The 18,322-nt window shown below is 40.8% G+C and overlaps 1 protein-coding gene and 1 non-coding gene across 2 annotated transcripts; one reads left to right on the top strand and one right to left on the bottom strand.

Moving 5' to 3' along the window:
- Positions 1 to 7,888: 7,888 nt before the first annotated feature.
- Positions 7,889 to 7,995, bottom strand: LOC113631229 (U6 spliceosomal RNA). The gene has a single exon (XR_003437237.1). It is a non-coding gene; the product is annotated as a U6 spliceosomal RNA (small nuclear RNA).
- A 4,605-nt stretch (positions 7,996 to 12,600) lies between these two features.
- On the top strand, positions 12,601 to 15,970 carry IL17A (interleukin 17A). Its single transcript, XM_027126822.1, has 3 exons — positions 12,601 to 12,633; positions 13,766 to 13,962; positions 15,180 to 15,970. The coding sequence occupies exons 1-3, from the start codon at positions 12,607 to 12,609 to the stop codon at positions 15,415 to 15,417; spliced, it is 462 nt and encodes a 153-aa protein (XP_026982623.1). The 5' UTR covers positions 12,601 to 12,606; the 3' UTR covers positions 15,418 to 15,970.
- Positions 15,971 to 18,322: the final 2,352 nt, after the last annotated feature.

Raw genomic sequence — 18,322 nt, forward strand, 5'->3', positions numbered from 1 at the left:
AAATAAAATTATTTTTAATAAATAAAATATAACACCATCAACAAAATAAAAACAATCCTATCACTCAGGTTGAGGAGGAATAACAAAGCTCAGCGAGCTGGAGGCATTCTTACCAAGATTTGATGGGGTGGAGGGAAGAAATTACTTTGCCACCTAAGTATGCTTTTCCTGTCGTAGGAGGAAATTTACTAGAGTACACACACCATTTAGAATGTCTTCCCAGCCCACACTGCTTTTCTTCGAGATAAGGGCTAACTTAACCACAAAGTTGGATCCCCAGCAGCCCTGTTTGTACAACATGATTCCACTCAAGCATAGTTGATTAGACACAAGAGTTAAGTTAAGCCAATCACACTCTCCTGGTTCTATGGCTTGAAACTGAGAAATGCCTATCAGTGCACCTTGAATATGTGAACTTGGCAGAGCTGGGAGCACAGAGAAAATGAATCCTCAGCGAGAGAAATGACACAGTTCAGGGAAGACGGTGTTTGAGAGACTGAAAAAGCAATTGTTTGACTCCCGTTTTTGTTTGTTTATTTGTTTTTATACATGTATTTATTTTATTTTTATTTATTTTTGGCTGTTTTGAGTCTTCGCTGCAGTGCACAGCCTTCTCATTGTGGTGGCTTCTCTTGTTTCGGAGCATGGGCTCTAGGCGCATGGGCTTCCATAGTTGTGGCACGTGGGCTCAGTAGTTGTGGCGCACAGGCTTAGTTGCTCTGCGGCATGTGGGATCTTCCCGGACCAGGGCTCAAACCCACGTCTCCTTCATTGGCAGGTGGGTTCTTAACCACTGCGCCACCAGGGAGATCCCCCCATTTGCTTTTTAACTCTTGTTCCAGTCCTTTCCTGCTGTAATTCCTTCCCTTGGTTTCCCTAAAACCAGGTTTTTCTTAAGCTGGTTCAACTGAGTTTCTATTACAAACCAAAACAGAAACTAGAAAATCTTAGTAAAATACAGATAATAATACAAAAACCCATAATGGTTCCATATCTTCTAGTAATAATATGTATTTGAGCAAAGATCTAATGAATAAATATTTATCATGTACTGATGAATAATGAATAATTTGAAATGAATTTTAAATGCATTAATAGGAGACTAAATAAATAAATTATGGTATATACATGCACTTGAATTCTAACCAAATATTTTAAAATGATATGTACATTGGAAATTTTTCAAAATTAAATGCTCTTCATATACTATCCTCTTATACTTGGCATCAGGTTCATGAGGTTTAACTCAATACTGGTCAAATGTTTAAAAACCTGACTCCTGCAGTTTTTTGCTGTAGCTAAAATGCATTATGACTGTAATGGCCTAGTTCTTCAGATCAAAGAGAAAACCAGTCTGATTCATAGCCATCATCTAATACTCCCCTATGAGGTTCTCATGCTTAAATTCAGCTTCTTCCAACACCCACCTTTTTTTTTAGGAAAAAAAAGAAAAAGAAAGGAAAGGTTACTGTTCTTCTAATCCAGCTGGGAAAGTGAGCATTAATCCTCTTACCTTGATCCTCAGTGAAACATAGACATATAGACACCTCTCTCTGCCCCTCCTTTCATTATTTTCACAAAAATCTCCACTTTGAGGGAATCACAAAATAAATATATGTTGGGGATATCTTAGTCTAGATACAGTCATAGCACTAGACAGTGAGGGATTGTCAGTAAAACAAAGATAATGGACAAGGGTAAATGAAAGAGGTGATACCACAAAATGGATGAAAGAAAAACAATTCTATAATTTTTAAGACTTCAAATTTTTCAAACTTCAAAAACATCAGACAGTCAGCTTCGGAAAGTTGGAAAGTCACTTGCAGAATAAGTCTTTAAAATGTTTTCAATATCAATGTATTCAGCTGGTCATAATGAAAAGCCCCCAGACCTGAGAATCAGCCATGTCTGTGATCCTTCGACAACCTGCCAACTAGATGATCTTGGACTAGTTACTGAAACCTTCCAAACCTTAGTTTTCTTTAATGTAAATTTGGATAATAGTATCTAAATATATAGGATAGTTATAGGATCCAAGTACAAGATTGCTGTAGAGATTAAAAGAATGGATAAATACCCCAAAAAAGGCCTTTCTCTGAGACATTACAAAATTTATATCATTTACATTTATTTGACACCAGTCATATGGCAGATCACTGTTTTTTATACTATCATAAGCCTTTTTTTGTAAATATTAATATTTTTGTTGATGTCTTTAATGGCTATTGCCCTTGTAATAACATTACCTAAAATGTTTAACAAGCTTCATTGATCTCTGTCAATTTATTTTAAGCATTAGCTTTATTATTTGATTGTCATGCATCTGTGTATAGACTACATTATATTCATGTGCTTATGGACAAGACATACTTTAAAAAGCTGTTGACATCAACACAATTTCTATTTTTTCTTATCAAGCGAAAATTGGTGAGAAAGTATTTTAAGTCAAAATACTCACTCCTTTCTCACCACGGGAAAATGCAAACCAGAAAATTGCAACTTAGAGAAGCCTGAACAAATAAATCTTTTTATTTAATAATTTATAACCATTAAAATATTGAATGTGTCCCATTATAGTTAAACTTCTCAAACCACTATAACTACAAAGAAATCTTTGTGCTCCTAACCCATCCTGTTGGGCTTTGTCACTAAGTCATTCTTTGTTTAACTCTTGGGTTGGGGTTGCTTCCTTCTGAGTCAAGCCATTATTAAAAACATTTGTAACTTCCCAGTGTTATGAATTCACAACTGTCGCTCTACTTACGCGACCAAGCATGTATAACCCTATGGATCTTTCTCTTCCTTTGCTTTTAGGTGTTGACAGCACTGCTCTTCAGGCAAATTCAGTCCCTTTGCAAAGGTAGAACTCTACAATAATTTTACTGAGTACTCAGGTATGAGACTTTTTGCCGCTATGGACAGATGACACAGAGAAGTCAAAGAAATAATAAAATCATGGAAGCAATCAAAATATTGAAAAAAAGGCAGCTGGTTAAATGGTCTGCTCTTCATCCATGTCTCAGGATGTTAGGCAGGATTCAAACACACATAAACGAACAAACAAAAGCTTTAAAAAGGGTAAAAATGTTCAGAATATATTGTAAGGTGAGAAAACAGGTCACAAAACAGTATTATAATATAGCCCAATTTGGTAATAATAATACTTATAGTTTTTTTAATGTATTTTTTAAACTAGAACAATACACTTCAAATGATTCCAGTTTTATAAAATAACAGGAACAGTATACTCCAAAAGCTTATTTCTAAGAACCAGGATTATGGGTTAATTTTGCTTTCTTCCTTTTGCTCCCCTCACCTGGCCCCCATTATTTTGTATAACAAATGACCATATATCACTTTCATGGTCAGAAGAAAAATGACGTGTGTGTGTGTGTGTGTGTGTGTGCGCGCTTGTGCATGGTGTAGCTAGATAGATGATAGATGGATAGATAGATAGATGATAGATAAGTAGATAGATGATAGATAGATATATGATAGATATAAAATATGTATTACACACATACAGGGTGGCAGTTCTGAGTTAAGTTCAATACAATATATGGTAAACCTTGAAATTCCTTTTCATCAGTACAACATTATATAAACCAGGACAAATTAATAATTTGTAGCAGGGACTATTCCTTTCCACTAATCAGATGCCTGTGTCTACTATCCAGGGCACTGGTTTCCAGGTTATCTAAGTACCTAATAAGCTCAATTCATTATCAGCAATCAGTTTGAAAAGCACAGAATATGAATAAAGGGCCTGGATTACCCTGGATGTCAGCTCCTTGAAAGTAGGGCCTTGTCAACTTGTACCCTGCTCTATCCCCAGAGTTCAGCAGTGCCCGGTTCAGAACAGGTACTCAAGAAACATTTGTTGAATGAAGGGCTATTTCACCCAGACCATGTGGAAGCTGAAGAAATCTCCCTACTTTCTCACATTGTAGACATTCAATGAGCAGATAACTAGTCAGATCCAATGTCTGACCCTCACCTCCAATGTCAGATCTTCAGATCCAGTGTCTGACCCTCACCTCCAGTGTCTGACCCTCACATCCAATGTCACCTTCAGATCCAATGTCTGACCCTCACCTCCAATGCCTGACCTTCAGATCCAATGTCTGATCCTCACCTCCAATGTCACCTTCAGATCCAGTGTCTGACCCTCACATCCAATGTCTGACCCTCACATCCAGTGTCTGACTTTCACATCCAGTGTCTGACCCTCAGACCCAATGGTTCTCTTTCTCAAAAAAGTTTGACAAACTCTGTCAGATTCTCTTGCCCTGACATTCCTACAAAAGTTAATATTTCATCAATATGCATTGCCACATATATTATTTAATTTACTCCTTTCAATAATCTATGAGTCATATTCTATTGTTACCTCATCTTGTAGGTATGGACACTGAGACGTGCGTGACATAATTTTCCTAAGGTCACACAGCTAATAAAGTGGGGCTGAGATCTGATTATGGGAATGTCTGATGCCACAACATGTCTTTAACCAATATACTAAACAGGAGCCTCTTATGAGCCCCAGATGGAAATTTTATTTCAAAATGTAATGATAGGAAATACTCCATCTCTTCTTTTTTTTTTTTTGGTACATTATATTTTTTATTAATTTTTATTGGAGTATAGTTGCTTCACAATGTTGTGTTAGCTTCTGCTGTGCACCAAAGTGAATCAGTTTTATGTATACATATATCCACTCTCTTTTAGGTTTCCTTCCCATTTAGGTCACCATGGATCACTGAGTAGAGTTCCCTGTGCTATACAGTAGGTTCTCATTAGCTACCCATTTTATACATAGTAGTGTATATATGTCAATCCCAATCTCCCAATTCATCCCACCTCCCCTTCCCCCCTTGGTAAGCATAAGTTTGTTCTCTACATCTGTGACTCTATTTCTGCTTTACAAGTAAGTTCATCTGTACCATTATCACTTTTCATATAAGCAATATTGTACAATATTTGTTTTTCTCTTTCTGACTTACTTCACCCTGTATGACAACCTCTAGGTCCATCCTACAAATGACCCAGTTTTGTTCCTTTTTATGGCTGAGTAATATTCCATTGTATAAATGTATCACATTTTCTTTATCCATTCTTCTAACTCCATCTCTTCTAAGGAATTAGCTAGCCTCTTCCTTGCTGATAATGAAAACTATGTAACTGAGCATATCTACCTTTTCTCTTTGGCTGACAGGAAGCTCAGAGACAAATGTAAACCTCAACTAGAGTAATTCTATTGATCCCTATGGACTGTGACTTTGGGTTTTCTTTTCCCTGATCTTGACTTTTGACTCTATATTTGCTGGGCCTGATTCATATTTTTTATCTACTTTATTACCTGAATTTTTGTTACAAATCATCTCAAATCCTTCGAAGGATTTTGGAATAAAGGAACATAGCATCACTATTATTGATTTTACTATATTTCCAATCTGTGGAGAAGACACTTCACCAGAGCATCTTCTATATTGTCTAAAAAGAAAAACCAATTAGCAATTTGTTCTGAGTCCACATGTTGTATCTTGTCCTTTAAATACATTCTGCAGTTGTCTCTAAATCATATTAACTTCAAAATTGCTGAAAAGAAAATAAAGCTGATAACTTGATAGCCCAACCTCAGTGTGTGGTTTGGTTTGCTTGTTTAATTTTAGACCTTACTTTTCAGTGACATCCTTTCAGACTTGAAACTTCAGTCATTTGCTGACCTTAATTCTCAGGGTATTAGATGAAGTCAGCATTGCCAAAGGGAAGGCCACCCGTAAAAAAAATTTGCATGTGCCTGCTAATATATAGGGATAGAATTCTAAATGTATTGGTTTGAAAAAAAATGGAAAGTTTTCTGACCCACTTTAAATCAGTGTTTCAGTAAAAGGCTAGTGAGAAACCTACCTAAGGAAGAGGCTTGGTTTCCATGAGGTTAGTAGTAGTTATTACTCAAAGGAGAAATTGACATGCTCATCTGATGAGTTGGGTTGTGGATGTTCGTGTAGAGATAGGGGAAACACTGATGGATTGCAGTTGTTTTAAGATGACGTGATGTGATGTGTCTTCCTCCTTGTATGGCTTGGTCTCATCACAGCTTCCAGGTATCACCTCAATGCTTTGAGGCTGGGAAAGATGTGTAAGAGGCAAGCCTCATTTACCGAAAAGATGAAGGTGTGGTGCACTATTGGGGAGTCACCAGGAACAGAATGCCTGTCTATCAAATCCCTCACATGGATAATGTCATGGCCCATCAACATTTTTTGACTCCATAGATTAAGTTTGTTTTTTAAAGACGTACAAACAGTTTTGTGATCTGATTCCATCAGATAAAAATAGTCTGGTCTGGGCTAGGACTAGGCTCCTGCAGCATCAAAAATGAATAGCAGAAGAAAGATAATTAGTCACTCACAGGAGCTGTTCACAGAGGGTCTTCATCAGGGAAGAACAACCCACCAAGTGTTAGAATGCCCAGTGGTGAAAAAACAGAATTGAAATATTGAAAAAGGATTCTACCTCTCACCTCTTAGCCCTCACCAGCCCATTAACAATGACTTATTCAGAAGTCCTCATTATTAATCATTCCTTCAATTCATCATGTCATATAAGGAGGAGAAATTCCTCCACCAGGGATTCCAGAGGAAGCCTGTACCTACCCCTGGAGGATTCCCACCCAACGATTCATTGTTCAGGACGGCCCTCAGAAACATAGCCGTAGTGAACACCTAACAGTGTTGCCCTGGAGAGGAACACTGACACTGTCAGGCTGGTACTAAGATGATATTTCTTATTTAATAAACCATGGCAATTTCATAGACAGTAAGTCCTGATTCTTGAAAAACAACAGTTTTAACCTCAGAGCTGAGCCTCTGGTATATAACACTATTAATACTTTGAAGTTGGAGATATTATAGATGATCTAGATCTTAAACAACTAGATCTAAATCTGGATATCAGCTAAATCCTGATTTTATCAATGCCCCAAGGCCCTCCAGATGACTCTCTGTTGCAAACATTCTCCTCTCTCAAAACCATGTCTTCCTATTAAGTATCTGACATTGCTTCTTGTCAGTTGGCCCATTTTCAAAATATCAGCCCCCAGATTAAAAACCCAAAAGGATTCTCTGCAGCTACTCATTACCTTCTCTATATTAAATCAAAATCAAGAGAAAAGGAGTTTTCCTTGTGATGTGCACAGCATGAGATAAAATGATACCCATTTCTTTGAGTAGCCATTGTCTTTAAACTATAATATACAATAAGTCCCCTGCATATGAACGAGTTCCATTCTGAGAGCGCATTTTAAGTCCAGTTTGTTCTTAAGTCCAACAAAGTTAGCCTACGTACCCAGCTAACACAATCAGCTATATAGTACTGTACTGTAATAGGTTTATAATACTTCTCACACAAATAATACATTAAAAAACAAACACAAAAAATAAAGAAAACATTTTTAATCTTACTGTACAGCACCTTGAAAAGTACAGTAGTACAGCACAACTGCTGGCATACAGGCGCTGGCATCGAGTGAACAGGCAAGAAGAGTTACTGACTAGAGGAGGGAAAGGAGGTGGGAGATGGTAGAGCTGAAGGATTGTCAGCAACAGGAGACAGAGGGCAAGCTGCAATTTCACTCACGCCTGATGTTGATGGAACACACGTTCACATCTCTGAAAGTCTGCACCTTGAAGGTTCGTATGTAGGGGACTTACTATACATAAGTCATTAACGGTGGCACAGGGCCTCCTCCTCTACTGAGACCATTGTTTGTTTTTTAAGGCTGTAGAGTAGAAAAGACAATAGTATCTCGATGGTAACCCCACCACCTAAGCAAGAAGTTTTTTTTACTTAACTTATTTACTTATTTATTTATTTTTTAATTAAAAAAAATATGGAACGCTTCATGAATTTGCGTGTCATCCTTGCGCAGGGGCCATGCTAATCTTCTCTGTATCGTTCCAATTTTAGTATATGTGCTGCTGAAGCAAGCACTATTTATTTAATTTTTTAATGACAGTCTTAATTTAAGGGATATATGTTCTTCTATCTCCCACATTGTTCTCTACTGTAAGTACAAGGGGATGCTGTTTGATGACCTAATGAGGTCAAGGAGCCTTGAAGATCATTTCCCTAAATCAAGAAGCCCACAGACACTTTACTAGGAGCAGATGAATGCCTGGCTCCCAGGAAGACTTCCCAGCCTCCACTGCTCCTCCTCTTCTCACCTCACCGAGCTCCCAGCTCCCAACTCCCAGGATGCAGTTCCCCGTTACTTTGTGGATATCTGTTTCCCAAGCCCTCCAAGAAGCAAGACTGATAAACTGGGGAAAATCACTAAGCAAAATCATCACCCCTAATTTACTGTCCCTATTTGTTCTTTCACTATTTTCTTTCTCTGAAAACTCAGATAATCAAAGATTACCTGGTGCAAAAACTCATTTTATCGAGAGGGAAACTGAGCCTCAAGGATGTGAAATACCTAAGGGCATGGGTAGTTAATGGCAGAACCACAGTGAAAATAAAAGTGTCCTCTCCTCTAGTGTTCTGGGCACCTAATTTCCAGTCCAGCATTCCTTCTATCTGAACAGACTGAGGTCCAAACCTGAACCAGCTGCCTCTGCAGACAAATACCCTCCTTGCTCTGCACACCATCTTTGTGCTTCTGACTGTTCCTCCAGCTCAAGAGTGTATCTGAGAAACCAGTCCTACTCAAGACTGGGCACACTGAGCTCCAACCACCACCTCAAAATGGCCAGTTTTACACTTTTGTGAAAACCCACCTTGTTTCCCATCCTTATTTCAAAGCTAGGGTTGGTATTTCAAAGGACAGCACACAGGGTGTATTTCACTGGCACAGGAGGCCGGCATAGGCAGGACAACTAGTATCAGCTTTGCCCCTTTGGCCAGCAAACACATTCACCTTGACCTCATCCTTACCAGACAGCAACAAGCAAGAAATCTTCTACTTAAGGATGGTCCAAAACAGGCCACAACCTTGTCACACTACCTTCAAAACAATCAGCTGGAGAGTCAAGGTGTTAGCTCAGTATGGTCACTGGCATGCAACTGGGTCCCAAAAGGAATATTCAAGATTCCAACCTACCCAAATAACATTATTTGTACTTTAATTCAGTCAAAATATTGAGCACTTCCTATTTCCTAGACACTGTGTTAGATGATACAAAGACTAATAATAACTGTCTCCAGGTAGCTTCACAGTCTAGCAGGAAAATCAGATACATAAACAAATGACATGCAATATGATAGAAACATGCATGGACAGCTGTGTCCCAGAGAAAAACCAGCAACACAGAAGCACTCTGTGAAGACCGATGCTGTATAAAGCCTCACAGGAAGCACCAAGGGAGTTACGGAGATGAATAACACGCTGGCCTTCAAGGGTAACAGTAAAATCTAAAACTGGAAATAAACATATGTCTTAGACATACTTTTTCCAGCCAAATAAAACACAGTACAAAATGAAGCAAAAGTTACTAGAGAGGTAGGTATAAGCTATGTGTTATGGGAGCTACTCATTTCAGCTAAATGATCAGGAGGGACCTCCAGACTTACAAGACACATTTGAACCAGAGCTGGAAGGACAAGGCGCATTTTGATATAAACTGAGGATGGGAAAGGGCATTTCAGAGACAGTACCTAACAAAAGGCATGCAGGCATTACAGATCTTCCTTGACTTAAGATGGGATTACATTCCAACAAACCCAATAAATTCAAAACATCATGATGTAAATGCATTTAATACACCTTAACCTACCAAGCATCATGGCTTAGCCTAGCCTACCTCAAATGTGCCCAGAACATTTATCTTAGCCTACAGTTGGGCAAAATCGTCTAACACAAAGCTTATTTTATAATAAAGCATTGAATATCTCATGTCATTTACTGAATAATGTACTGAAAGTGAAAAATAGAATGGGTGTCTGGGTACAGATGTTGGTAAATATATCGGTTGTTCACCCTCATGATTGCATGGCTCACAGCCACTGCAGCCTCATGAGAGAAGATCATACCACATAGCACCAGCCTGAGAACAGATCAAAATTCAAAATCTGAAGTACAGCTTCAACTGAATGTATATCACGTTTGCACCATCGCAAATTTGAAAAATTGTAAGTCAAGCCATCGTAAGTTGGGGACCGTCTGTGGAAGGAGAACAATCAGGACCCCATGAGCCCAGGTCATGGAGCGTGGTGGCAGGTAAAGCTGTAAAGGTTGCAGATTTCAGATACTAAGTCAAATAATAATTTAAATGCTAAGGGGTCTGCATTTTGTTCTGAATGCAAGTGAACGATACAAGAAAAGGCACAATCAGAGCCATGCTTTGAGGATCATTATTGCAGGAATGTTGAAGGCGGGTGGAAGGCAACAATTGGGAAGAGCAAATGTGGTTATTAAAACAGTCCAAGTACACAAAGGAACCCATCTACGGAAAAGAAACAGACTCACAGACATAGAGAACAGACTTGTAGTTGCCAAGGGGGAGGGGGTTGGGGAGGGATGAATTGGGAGTTTGGGATTAGCAGATGCAAACCATTATATAGAGAATGGATAAACAACAAGGTCCTACTGTACAGCACAGGGAACTATATCTATATTCAGTATCCTGTGATAAACCATAATGGAAAAGAATATAAAAAAGAATGTGTATATATGTATAACAATTGCTTTGCTGTAGAACAGAAATTAAAACAACATTGTAAGTCAACTATACTTCAACTAAAAAACAAAAACAAAACAGTCCAAGTGGGTGAGCAATGAGTTAGAGGAATGGCAGTAGGTCTGGGAATAGGAAATAGATGTGAGAGACACAGATGCTACTGAGATGGCTACGTGATCACATGTGGAGGAGGGACAGGGGAGCTCACGATGACTCCATGTCTCCAAGGTACATGGTGAGGTCAACACCAGAACCAAGGAGATCAGGAGAAACTGCATCCCACTTCCTCTTCCATCTGTATCTGCTTCGCCTACCAAGGTCATCCATCTACCATCGCCACTGAGATTTCAGCTGCTCATGGCCTTCCTCACTGATCAGTCTGGGTCTGTCTACCCAAGAAAACACCTCACTGCGGAGAACGGGCAGAGACAGGGTGACATGTCACCAGCCATGTCTGCATCCACTGACCCCTCTTTTTTTTTTTTTTTTTTTTTTCGGTACGCGGGCCTCTCACCGTTGTGGCCTCTCCCGTTGCGGAGCACAGGCTCCGGACGCACAGGCCCAGTGGCCATGGCTCATGGGCCCAGCCACTCCGCGGCATGTGGGATCCTCCCGGACCGGGGCATGAACCCGTGTCCCCTGCATCAGCAGGCGGACTCCCAACCACTGCGCCACCAGGGAAGCCCGCTGAGCCCTCATTTTATCAACCTTGGATAGGCCTCAATGTTTCCGAGGAGGAGCCGTCCTCAAGGACCTGAAATGGAAGTTCACCTCACTTAGAAAGTGGAGAGAAAAAGAAGGAGGAACCAGCTCCTTCTGTCTTTCCTTCTTTTTTTTTTTTTTTAACGATTTTTTTTTTTTGATGTGGACCATTTTTAAAGTTTTTATTGAATCTGTTACAATATTGCTTCTGTTTTATGTTTTGGTTTTTTTGGCCCAGAGGCGTGTGGGATCTTATCTCCCTGACCAGGGATCAAACCCACATCTCCTGCCTTGAAGGCAAAGTCTTAACCACTGGACCACCAGGGAAGTCCTATCTCTCTTCCCTTCTTATCCCCCTTTCCTCTCCTCCTTTCTTGTTATCATTGTCTTTTCTTGCCTTCCCTCCTTTTCTCTACCCCCACCTTCCTGCAGTCTCTACCTCCATTTTCATTCCTCTCTTTGTCAGGTTACATTTCCCCACTCCTTCTTCCTCCTGAGGAATTGCGTGAGTTAACAAGTTGCTTGGTAACATGCAGTGTTAGACGTGCCTTTGATAGTAAATCTCACGTCTCTTGAACCTAGTTATTTGTTCCTCAAGCAGAGTAGACATTCAACAAAGCAGGCATTAAATCGATGAAATAATATGTCCTGTCATCATGAAATTATGTATCCATTTTTTGTTTGTTTATATGGTGAGACCATGGGTAGTTTCTGGAACGGTCTCCACCACATCTGGCTAGGGAAACTGGTGAGGAAAGGAGTTATCAAATGGGAAATCAAGGCATATGACCAAAGAAGACTTGAATGTGAGGTCAAACTTTTATTTCCCCACGAGCCATTAAAATAGAAGGTATCTCTTACGGCAGTTTCACGCACGCTCACAAATAAATGATTTCTGTGTTTCCACTCAGCTTCTGACAAGTCATAGTTCCTTGAAGAATGAAGAGAAGACATAGTCTTTAGAAGCATAAATTTCTGTCCTTCTCATTTTCCTCCAGAAGCAGATTATTGCCCGTCACGAAGGGGAGGTTTTTCTCTGACCTCATTCGGGGATGGAACTTTTAACCAAAATGGTGTCACCCCTGAACTCACTCCTACACGCCAACGTAAGTGACCACAGAAGGAGAAAAGCCCTATAAAAAGAGAGAAGGTAGCGCTACACTTTGTCCATCTCGCAGCAAGCACAGGCTCATCCACTTACAGTGAACTGGGAGAAACTACCATGGCTCGTGTGAGAACTTCATCCGTGGTGAGTCCCGCACTAACGTGCAATGCTCTCATCGATTTGGGCCAGATAATATTTCTGGACTGCAGGCATGAAATCCTGGATTCTAGCTATGGAAATCCAAGAATACGGTCTACATAGGATGGGAAATGAAACCCTTGATAGATACTTGTCATTGTATAGCATTTTCAAGAACTGGTACACATCAGTTTGAAAGGTGAGATTAAAACTGAAAGATAGCTATACTGGGGGCTAAACCACACAAAAAGTGTCACACGATGCTGTGCTCTAAGAAAGAACGCTTATTGAAAATCTGTTTCTCTGAGTACAAGGGATTCAATATAATTCTCCCATTTTTCTTCAATCCAAAATGAGATGGGTCACTATCCTTGAGGATTTACTAAGTTGTGGCAGTGACTTTTCTTTCCATTATCCTGTTATTATACTATAGTCTTGGTACGCTAACCCTATTTATTCTAACTAGACATAGATGTATAGATGGTATAGGTGTGGTTTAGAGTAAATGGTCTTTATGTTTTTAAAATATTTAAGTTAAAACGTCTTTTTTGAAACCCAATTTGATTACTGAATCAGTATATGTAAATTTAGAAAACCTGGGAAATATACCTAAGAAAAACATAAGGGGGGGTCCATTTTGGGTTGGATATTTGCCAGTGGTACCAACAGAATTTTTAACTGATACCACATGGATTTTCTACAGCCCTTTATTTCTAAGGTGTACATTTGATTTCACATAGGGTTTCACAGAATGCACGGGGCGGGATCGATGGTGCAGGAGGACATTTCTTCCTAGAAAATCAAGGTCATTACCATCCCAATGACCTGAGAGTGATGCATGTACTGACAGGTTGATGACTTGCCATCTTCACTAAAATTACTGCCAGCCAATGAATAATGTGGTTTTTCTAAGTTAGAAAAGAAAAATGTTCAAGACTGGTGGAAATGCCATCCTAATATTATTTTGTTCATCTAACCAGCTTTTCATTTAACAGACCTGAAAATTTCGTATAGATTGTCCTTGTCCATAGCATGTTCTCAACTATCAGCAATTCCATCATCACCACACTTTGTTGACAAAACCCATGTAGCACTAACCCAGTTTCCCACCTCTCTTTCCTTTCCCACCCAGTTCCAGTCACTGCTGCTGCTGCTGAGTCTGGTGGCTCTTGTGAAGGCAGGAATCATAATCCCACAAAGTCCAGGCTGCCCGCATGTTGAGGACAAGAACTTCCCCCAGTATGTGAGGCTCAACCTAAACATCCTTAACCGGAACGTGAATTCCAGAAGACCCTCCGATTACTACAAACGCTCCACCTCACCTTGGACTCTCCAGTACGTAAAAGTCCCAGATAAACTCTCTGTATTCTTCTACCCTGTATGTATCAGACTGCCAGCTAAATCACCTTGAGAACGGTATTACTCAGAATCATCCGTCAAAACTGGAAGGGCCGTTGTGTAAACCCATGATTCTCAAGCTTTCATTCTACAGATTTCTTTGATAGAGCACGGCTCTCCCCAGCCCCCATAACACCTATTCTACTAGTTCTCATTGCCCCAGAAATCCATCCAAATGAACAGTGGTCATCATTCTCATATTTATGACACCCCAAGTCTGTGGTTTATTTATTTTAAAAAGAAATAGACATTTATTGTAGGAGATTAGTGCTTGAATTCTCTTTACCAGAGCTCCCAGAGGAGATGTGTTGAAAATAACTATTAATTAACTGGGATTTTTGTGCTTTTTTGGCTGTATTAACACTGGGAAAATATAGCTTGAATACCAGTGGAAGAAGTATCGTGCTGGGTATTTCCACCCTTTTTGAGTTAGACAACATCCCCAACAGACCAATATTTGCTGTGTCCTTAGTACATCTAGTATTTAGATGGATTAAGTACAAAATGTATTTTGATAATTTGATTTTAGTAAAGCAAATAATCCTCAGTTGTATGGAGCCTACAGATTCCCCTGACTGTAGGGTTTCTAGTCTTCTTACTTCTACTTACTAAGAATAGTTCAAATAAATGAATTCAGAAGTCGAAGCAGCTGGAGGGGAGAGAGGAGGTTATAAAGGGGCTTAAGATCTTGTTTGCAGCCCTTTGTATCAGCCGTGGGCTCTGTTCCATCAGTGTGCTGTCAGATAAAATTTGAGTGCATTCTCTGCTTCAAAGACAGACTTCATTAAGTCAGATTAACAGTTATCTTGTTTCTATACTAGTCCTTTAGTCTTTTTTCATCTATCAAATGTACCCTAAAGAAATTAACCTTTGTGTCAAATTTAAATCCTTTCTGTGGTTTCAGTCTATCTTCTTTTGTGTATACCGGAAATTGGGGAAAACTAATCATTGTCTTTTTTTCTATAACACTTCATTGGCTTCGAAACACAAGTTTTCCCCAAACTACTTCTTTTTCAGACTAACAGCACTTAGAGAATTCACAATGCCTATCATTTGCTCCCCTGTGAATTTGTCTCCCTCTGTTTATTCCTGTTTGATTTCCTTCCTGCTCTACCAGGAATTCACTTTCTTCCTGGCTTTTGTCTCCCTTGCAGCCGCAATGAGGACTCTGAGAGGTACCCCTCTGTGATCTGGGAGGCCAAGTGCAGCCACTTGGGCTGTGTCAATGCTGAAGGGAAGGTGGACCATCACATGAACTCCGTCCCCATCCAGCAAGAGATCCTGGTCCTGCGAAGGGAGCCTCAGCACTGCCCCCACTCCTTCCGGCTGGAGAAGATGCTGGTGGCCGTGGGCTGCACCTGTGTCACCCCCATTGTCCACCACATGGCTTAAGAGCTTCCGGTCTGACCCCCACTCCCCAAATCAGTTAGGCTTTCTGGGGATTAGACCCAGCCCCATTTCTGACCCAAATCACCAGGGTTCTTAGTTCATCCAGTGGAAACTCCAGAGGGAACACTGGTTTAGAGATGGAATCTGAACCATTTTTCCCTTTCCCCAAGAAGGAAGTTTTAGACTGAGTACCAATTTGCTTCTTGTTTGCTTTTCTAAGGGCTTTAAGTTATTTATGTATTTAATAGGCCCCAAGATAACTTTGGGGCATGAGATTCCATTTTAATGAATTACATGCCTTATTTTGTATTTTTTTAAGACAAGATTACAGACTTGGGAATTTTATTATTTAAAAGGTAAAACCTATATTTATATGAGCTATTTATGGATCTATTTATGTTTCTTAGTCTTTAGAGAAAGGTGAACTATGAGAGTATCTGTACTGCCTAGGGAAATCCTAGATAGGATTAAATAGCAGGTGAAAATTTCTGAGTTTGTACTGCATATGGCTACAGGATTTTCTTCTCATTGTCTCTTAGGAGTGCATGACATGGCTGAAAAGAAAGACTAAACCTAGTTTCATATTTATTACCTTAACTTTGTAAATTGTTCAGGTTTCACAAGAGAGACGGCAAGTGTAACTCTGCTCTGTTAAACTCTTGTAATAAAAACAATTGATAATAATAAAGTTTGGGAAGAAAATTCGTTTCCTTATTTGTTTTCTCATTAAAAGGACTTCCGAGGGCTTCCCTGGTGGCGCAGTGGTTGAGAGTCCGCCTGCCGATGCAGGGGACATGGGTTCGTGCCCGGTCTGGGAGGATCCCACATGCCGCGGAGCGGCGGGGCCCGTGAGCCATGGCCGCTGAGCCTGCGCGTCCGGAGCCTGTGCTCCGCAACGGGAGAGGCCACAACAGTGAGAGGCCCGCGTACCGCAAAAAAAAAGGACTTCCATGAGCTCAGCTCTTTCATATTTGGAAGGGTGTGCAAATTTATCAATAGAGCAAAACAAAGCATGCCTTTGAGTAGCAACAACCTCCACCCACCCCAAGTCCAAGTTCTCAATGTTATTCAAGACAATACAAGATGGAGGCCCGCATACTATTATCCAATGCTGTGGACACGCGCACTCTGGAGCAAATTAAGCAAATAAAAATAATGGCCCTGGGAAAATGACATGTCATTTTTAAAGATCATATGGGGGGAAGAAAAAATCCTCCCGAAGGTATGACCTGAGGTTTGACAGGAACGAGGAAGTTCTGGGAGGGGACATTGTTTTCAGACTAGAACGGCAGTGTCTCCCCAAGCTCAGTCTGCTTTTGAAGATTAATGTCAACCAGAGATCTAGAAAGGAACATTTCTCTCTTGCTCAGGTCATACCCCTAGGACAACCTCTCCTGCCCTCGGCCTCTGATTCTGTGCACCCCAGGACACAGAAAAGAGCCACCGGGGCAAAACAAACTTCAAGCATGAGAAAAGTTCAGCCCAAGTAAAATAAAAACTGAACCATATTCAATTCCAGAGTAGTTTCAAGTTTCAAGTCATAACCATTTTCCCCAATCACGGCCCAGCGTGTCCTACTTGCCCTACTTCTGGGTGCCCCTGAGAACTCTCAGGCTGGACCCACAGGCTCCCTGCTTCTCGAAAGACCATCTTCTGCAATATTTTATTCTCGAAACTCCAGCCGTACCCAGAGGGCCATGGCTTTTCTCTGCTTCTTTTCCAATTCCACACCCAGGGGTCATCTTCTCCAGCCCCGCTCCTTCCAGTGTTCTTGTGCCCTGAGATCTTGAGTCTCATGACCAACTCCCATCATGGTTTCCACACAAGAGATTCACAGGCAGCTGCCACTGACAGTTTCTCACAGTCTGTGCTTTAAAACCTCTCCCTGCTGTTCATTTCTCACTCTTCCTTGAATGGTAGTGGTGAAAATAAAACTGTGTTTTTCCTTGGGGACGGAGAGCAAGAAAAGGACATATACATCCACAGTCCTGAACCATGATTTCCCACTAGACTATATTCCTGGGAATTTTGAGGGTGGGAAGAGGCAGTTGCTTTCCAAGTCTCTTCTCCCCTGATGTGGGCTGCTTTTATTCTCCCTTCATTTGCCCCAGTTAGCACCATCATTCACCCCATCATCTCTGCTAGAAATCTGCGAGGCATTCCTGACTCTTCCCTCTTCCTCTCTCTCACTCCCGACACCCACAAATCCCCAACCTCATTGTTTCACTTCCCGAAGATTCTCAAATTAACGCCCTCCCTGCCCAGGTTCAGGACTTCATCTTTTCTCATTTCCCTCCTGCTATTGGAACAGCTTCCTGTCTGTCGTTGCTGCTGATCTATCCTCCAACATCTATCTATGGCACAAAATCAGACATGACAAAAGACACCCTCTGTAACCTGGCCCTGGACGTGCTCCTGCTTTATCTCATGCTGCTTCCGCCTTGATGTTTCACCCTGCACTCTTGACTGCCACGCTGTTCTTGACCTCCGTGCCTGTGTCATGCGGTCCGCTCTACCTGTATACCTTTACCACCTTCTCCCTTCCTGCTCCTCTATTCATACCCTGCTGGTATGGTCTGAGTATCTGTGTCCCCCCAAAATTCATATGTTGAGTCCTAACCCCAAAAGTGATGGGACTGAGAGGCAGGATCATTGGGAGGTGATTAGGTCATGAATGAGATTAGCGCCCTTATTAACAAGGCTCCAGAGAGCTCCCTCTCCCCTTCTGCCAGGTGAGGACACAATGAGAAGTCCTGGACCCAGAAGAGAGTCCTCACTCAATCATGCTGGCACCTTGATCTCAGACTTCCAGAACTGTTAGAAATAAATTTCTCTTGCATATAAGCCACCCAAAATATGTGATATTTTGTTATAGCAGCCCAAATGGCCTAGGACACCTGCCCTCCGC

This window comes from Aethalodelphis obliquidens, unplaced genomic scaffold (assembly GCF_003676395.1).
Source record: "Aethalodelphis obliquidens isolate GAN/ISIS:26980383/991018 unplaced genomic scaffold, ASM367639v1 scaffold31, whole genome shotgun sequence".
Taxonomy (NCBI): Eukaryota; Metazoa; Chordata; class Mammalia; order Artiodactyla; family Delphinidae; genus Aethalodelphis; species Aethalodelphis obliquidens.

Bases quoted from the DNA above. Each gene is read 5' to 3' on its own strand.
- IL17A (XM_027126822.1), top strand. From the start codon at position 12,607: ATGGCTCGTGTGAGAACTTCATCCGTG. The intron at 12,634-13,765 runs GTGAGTCCCGCA...ACCCAGTTCCAG, and splicing joins GTGTGAGAACTTCATCCGTG to TCACTGCTGCTGCTGCTGAG. The intron at 13,963-15,179 runs GTACGTAAAAGT...TCTCCCTTGCAG, and splicing joins ACCTCACCTTGGACTCTCCA to CCGCAATGAGGACTCTGAGA.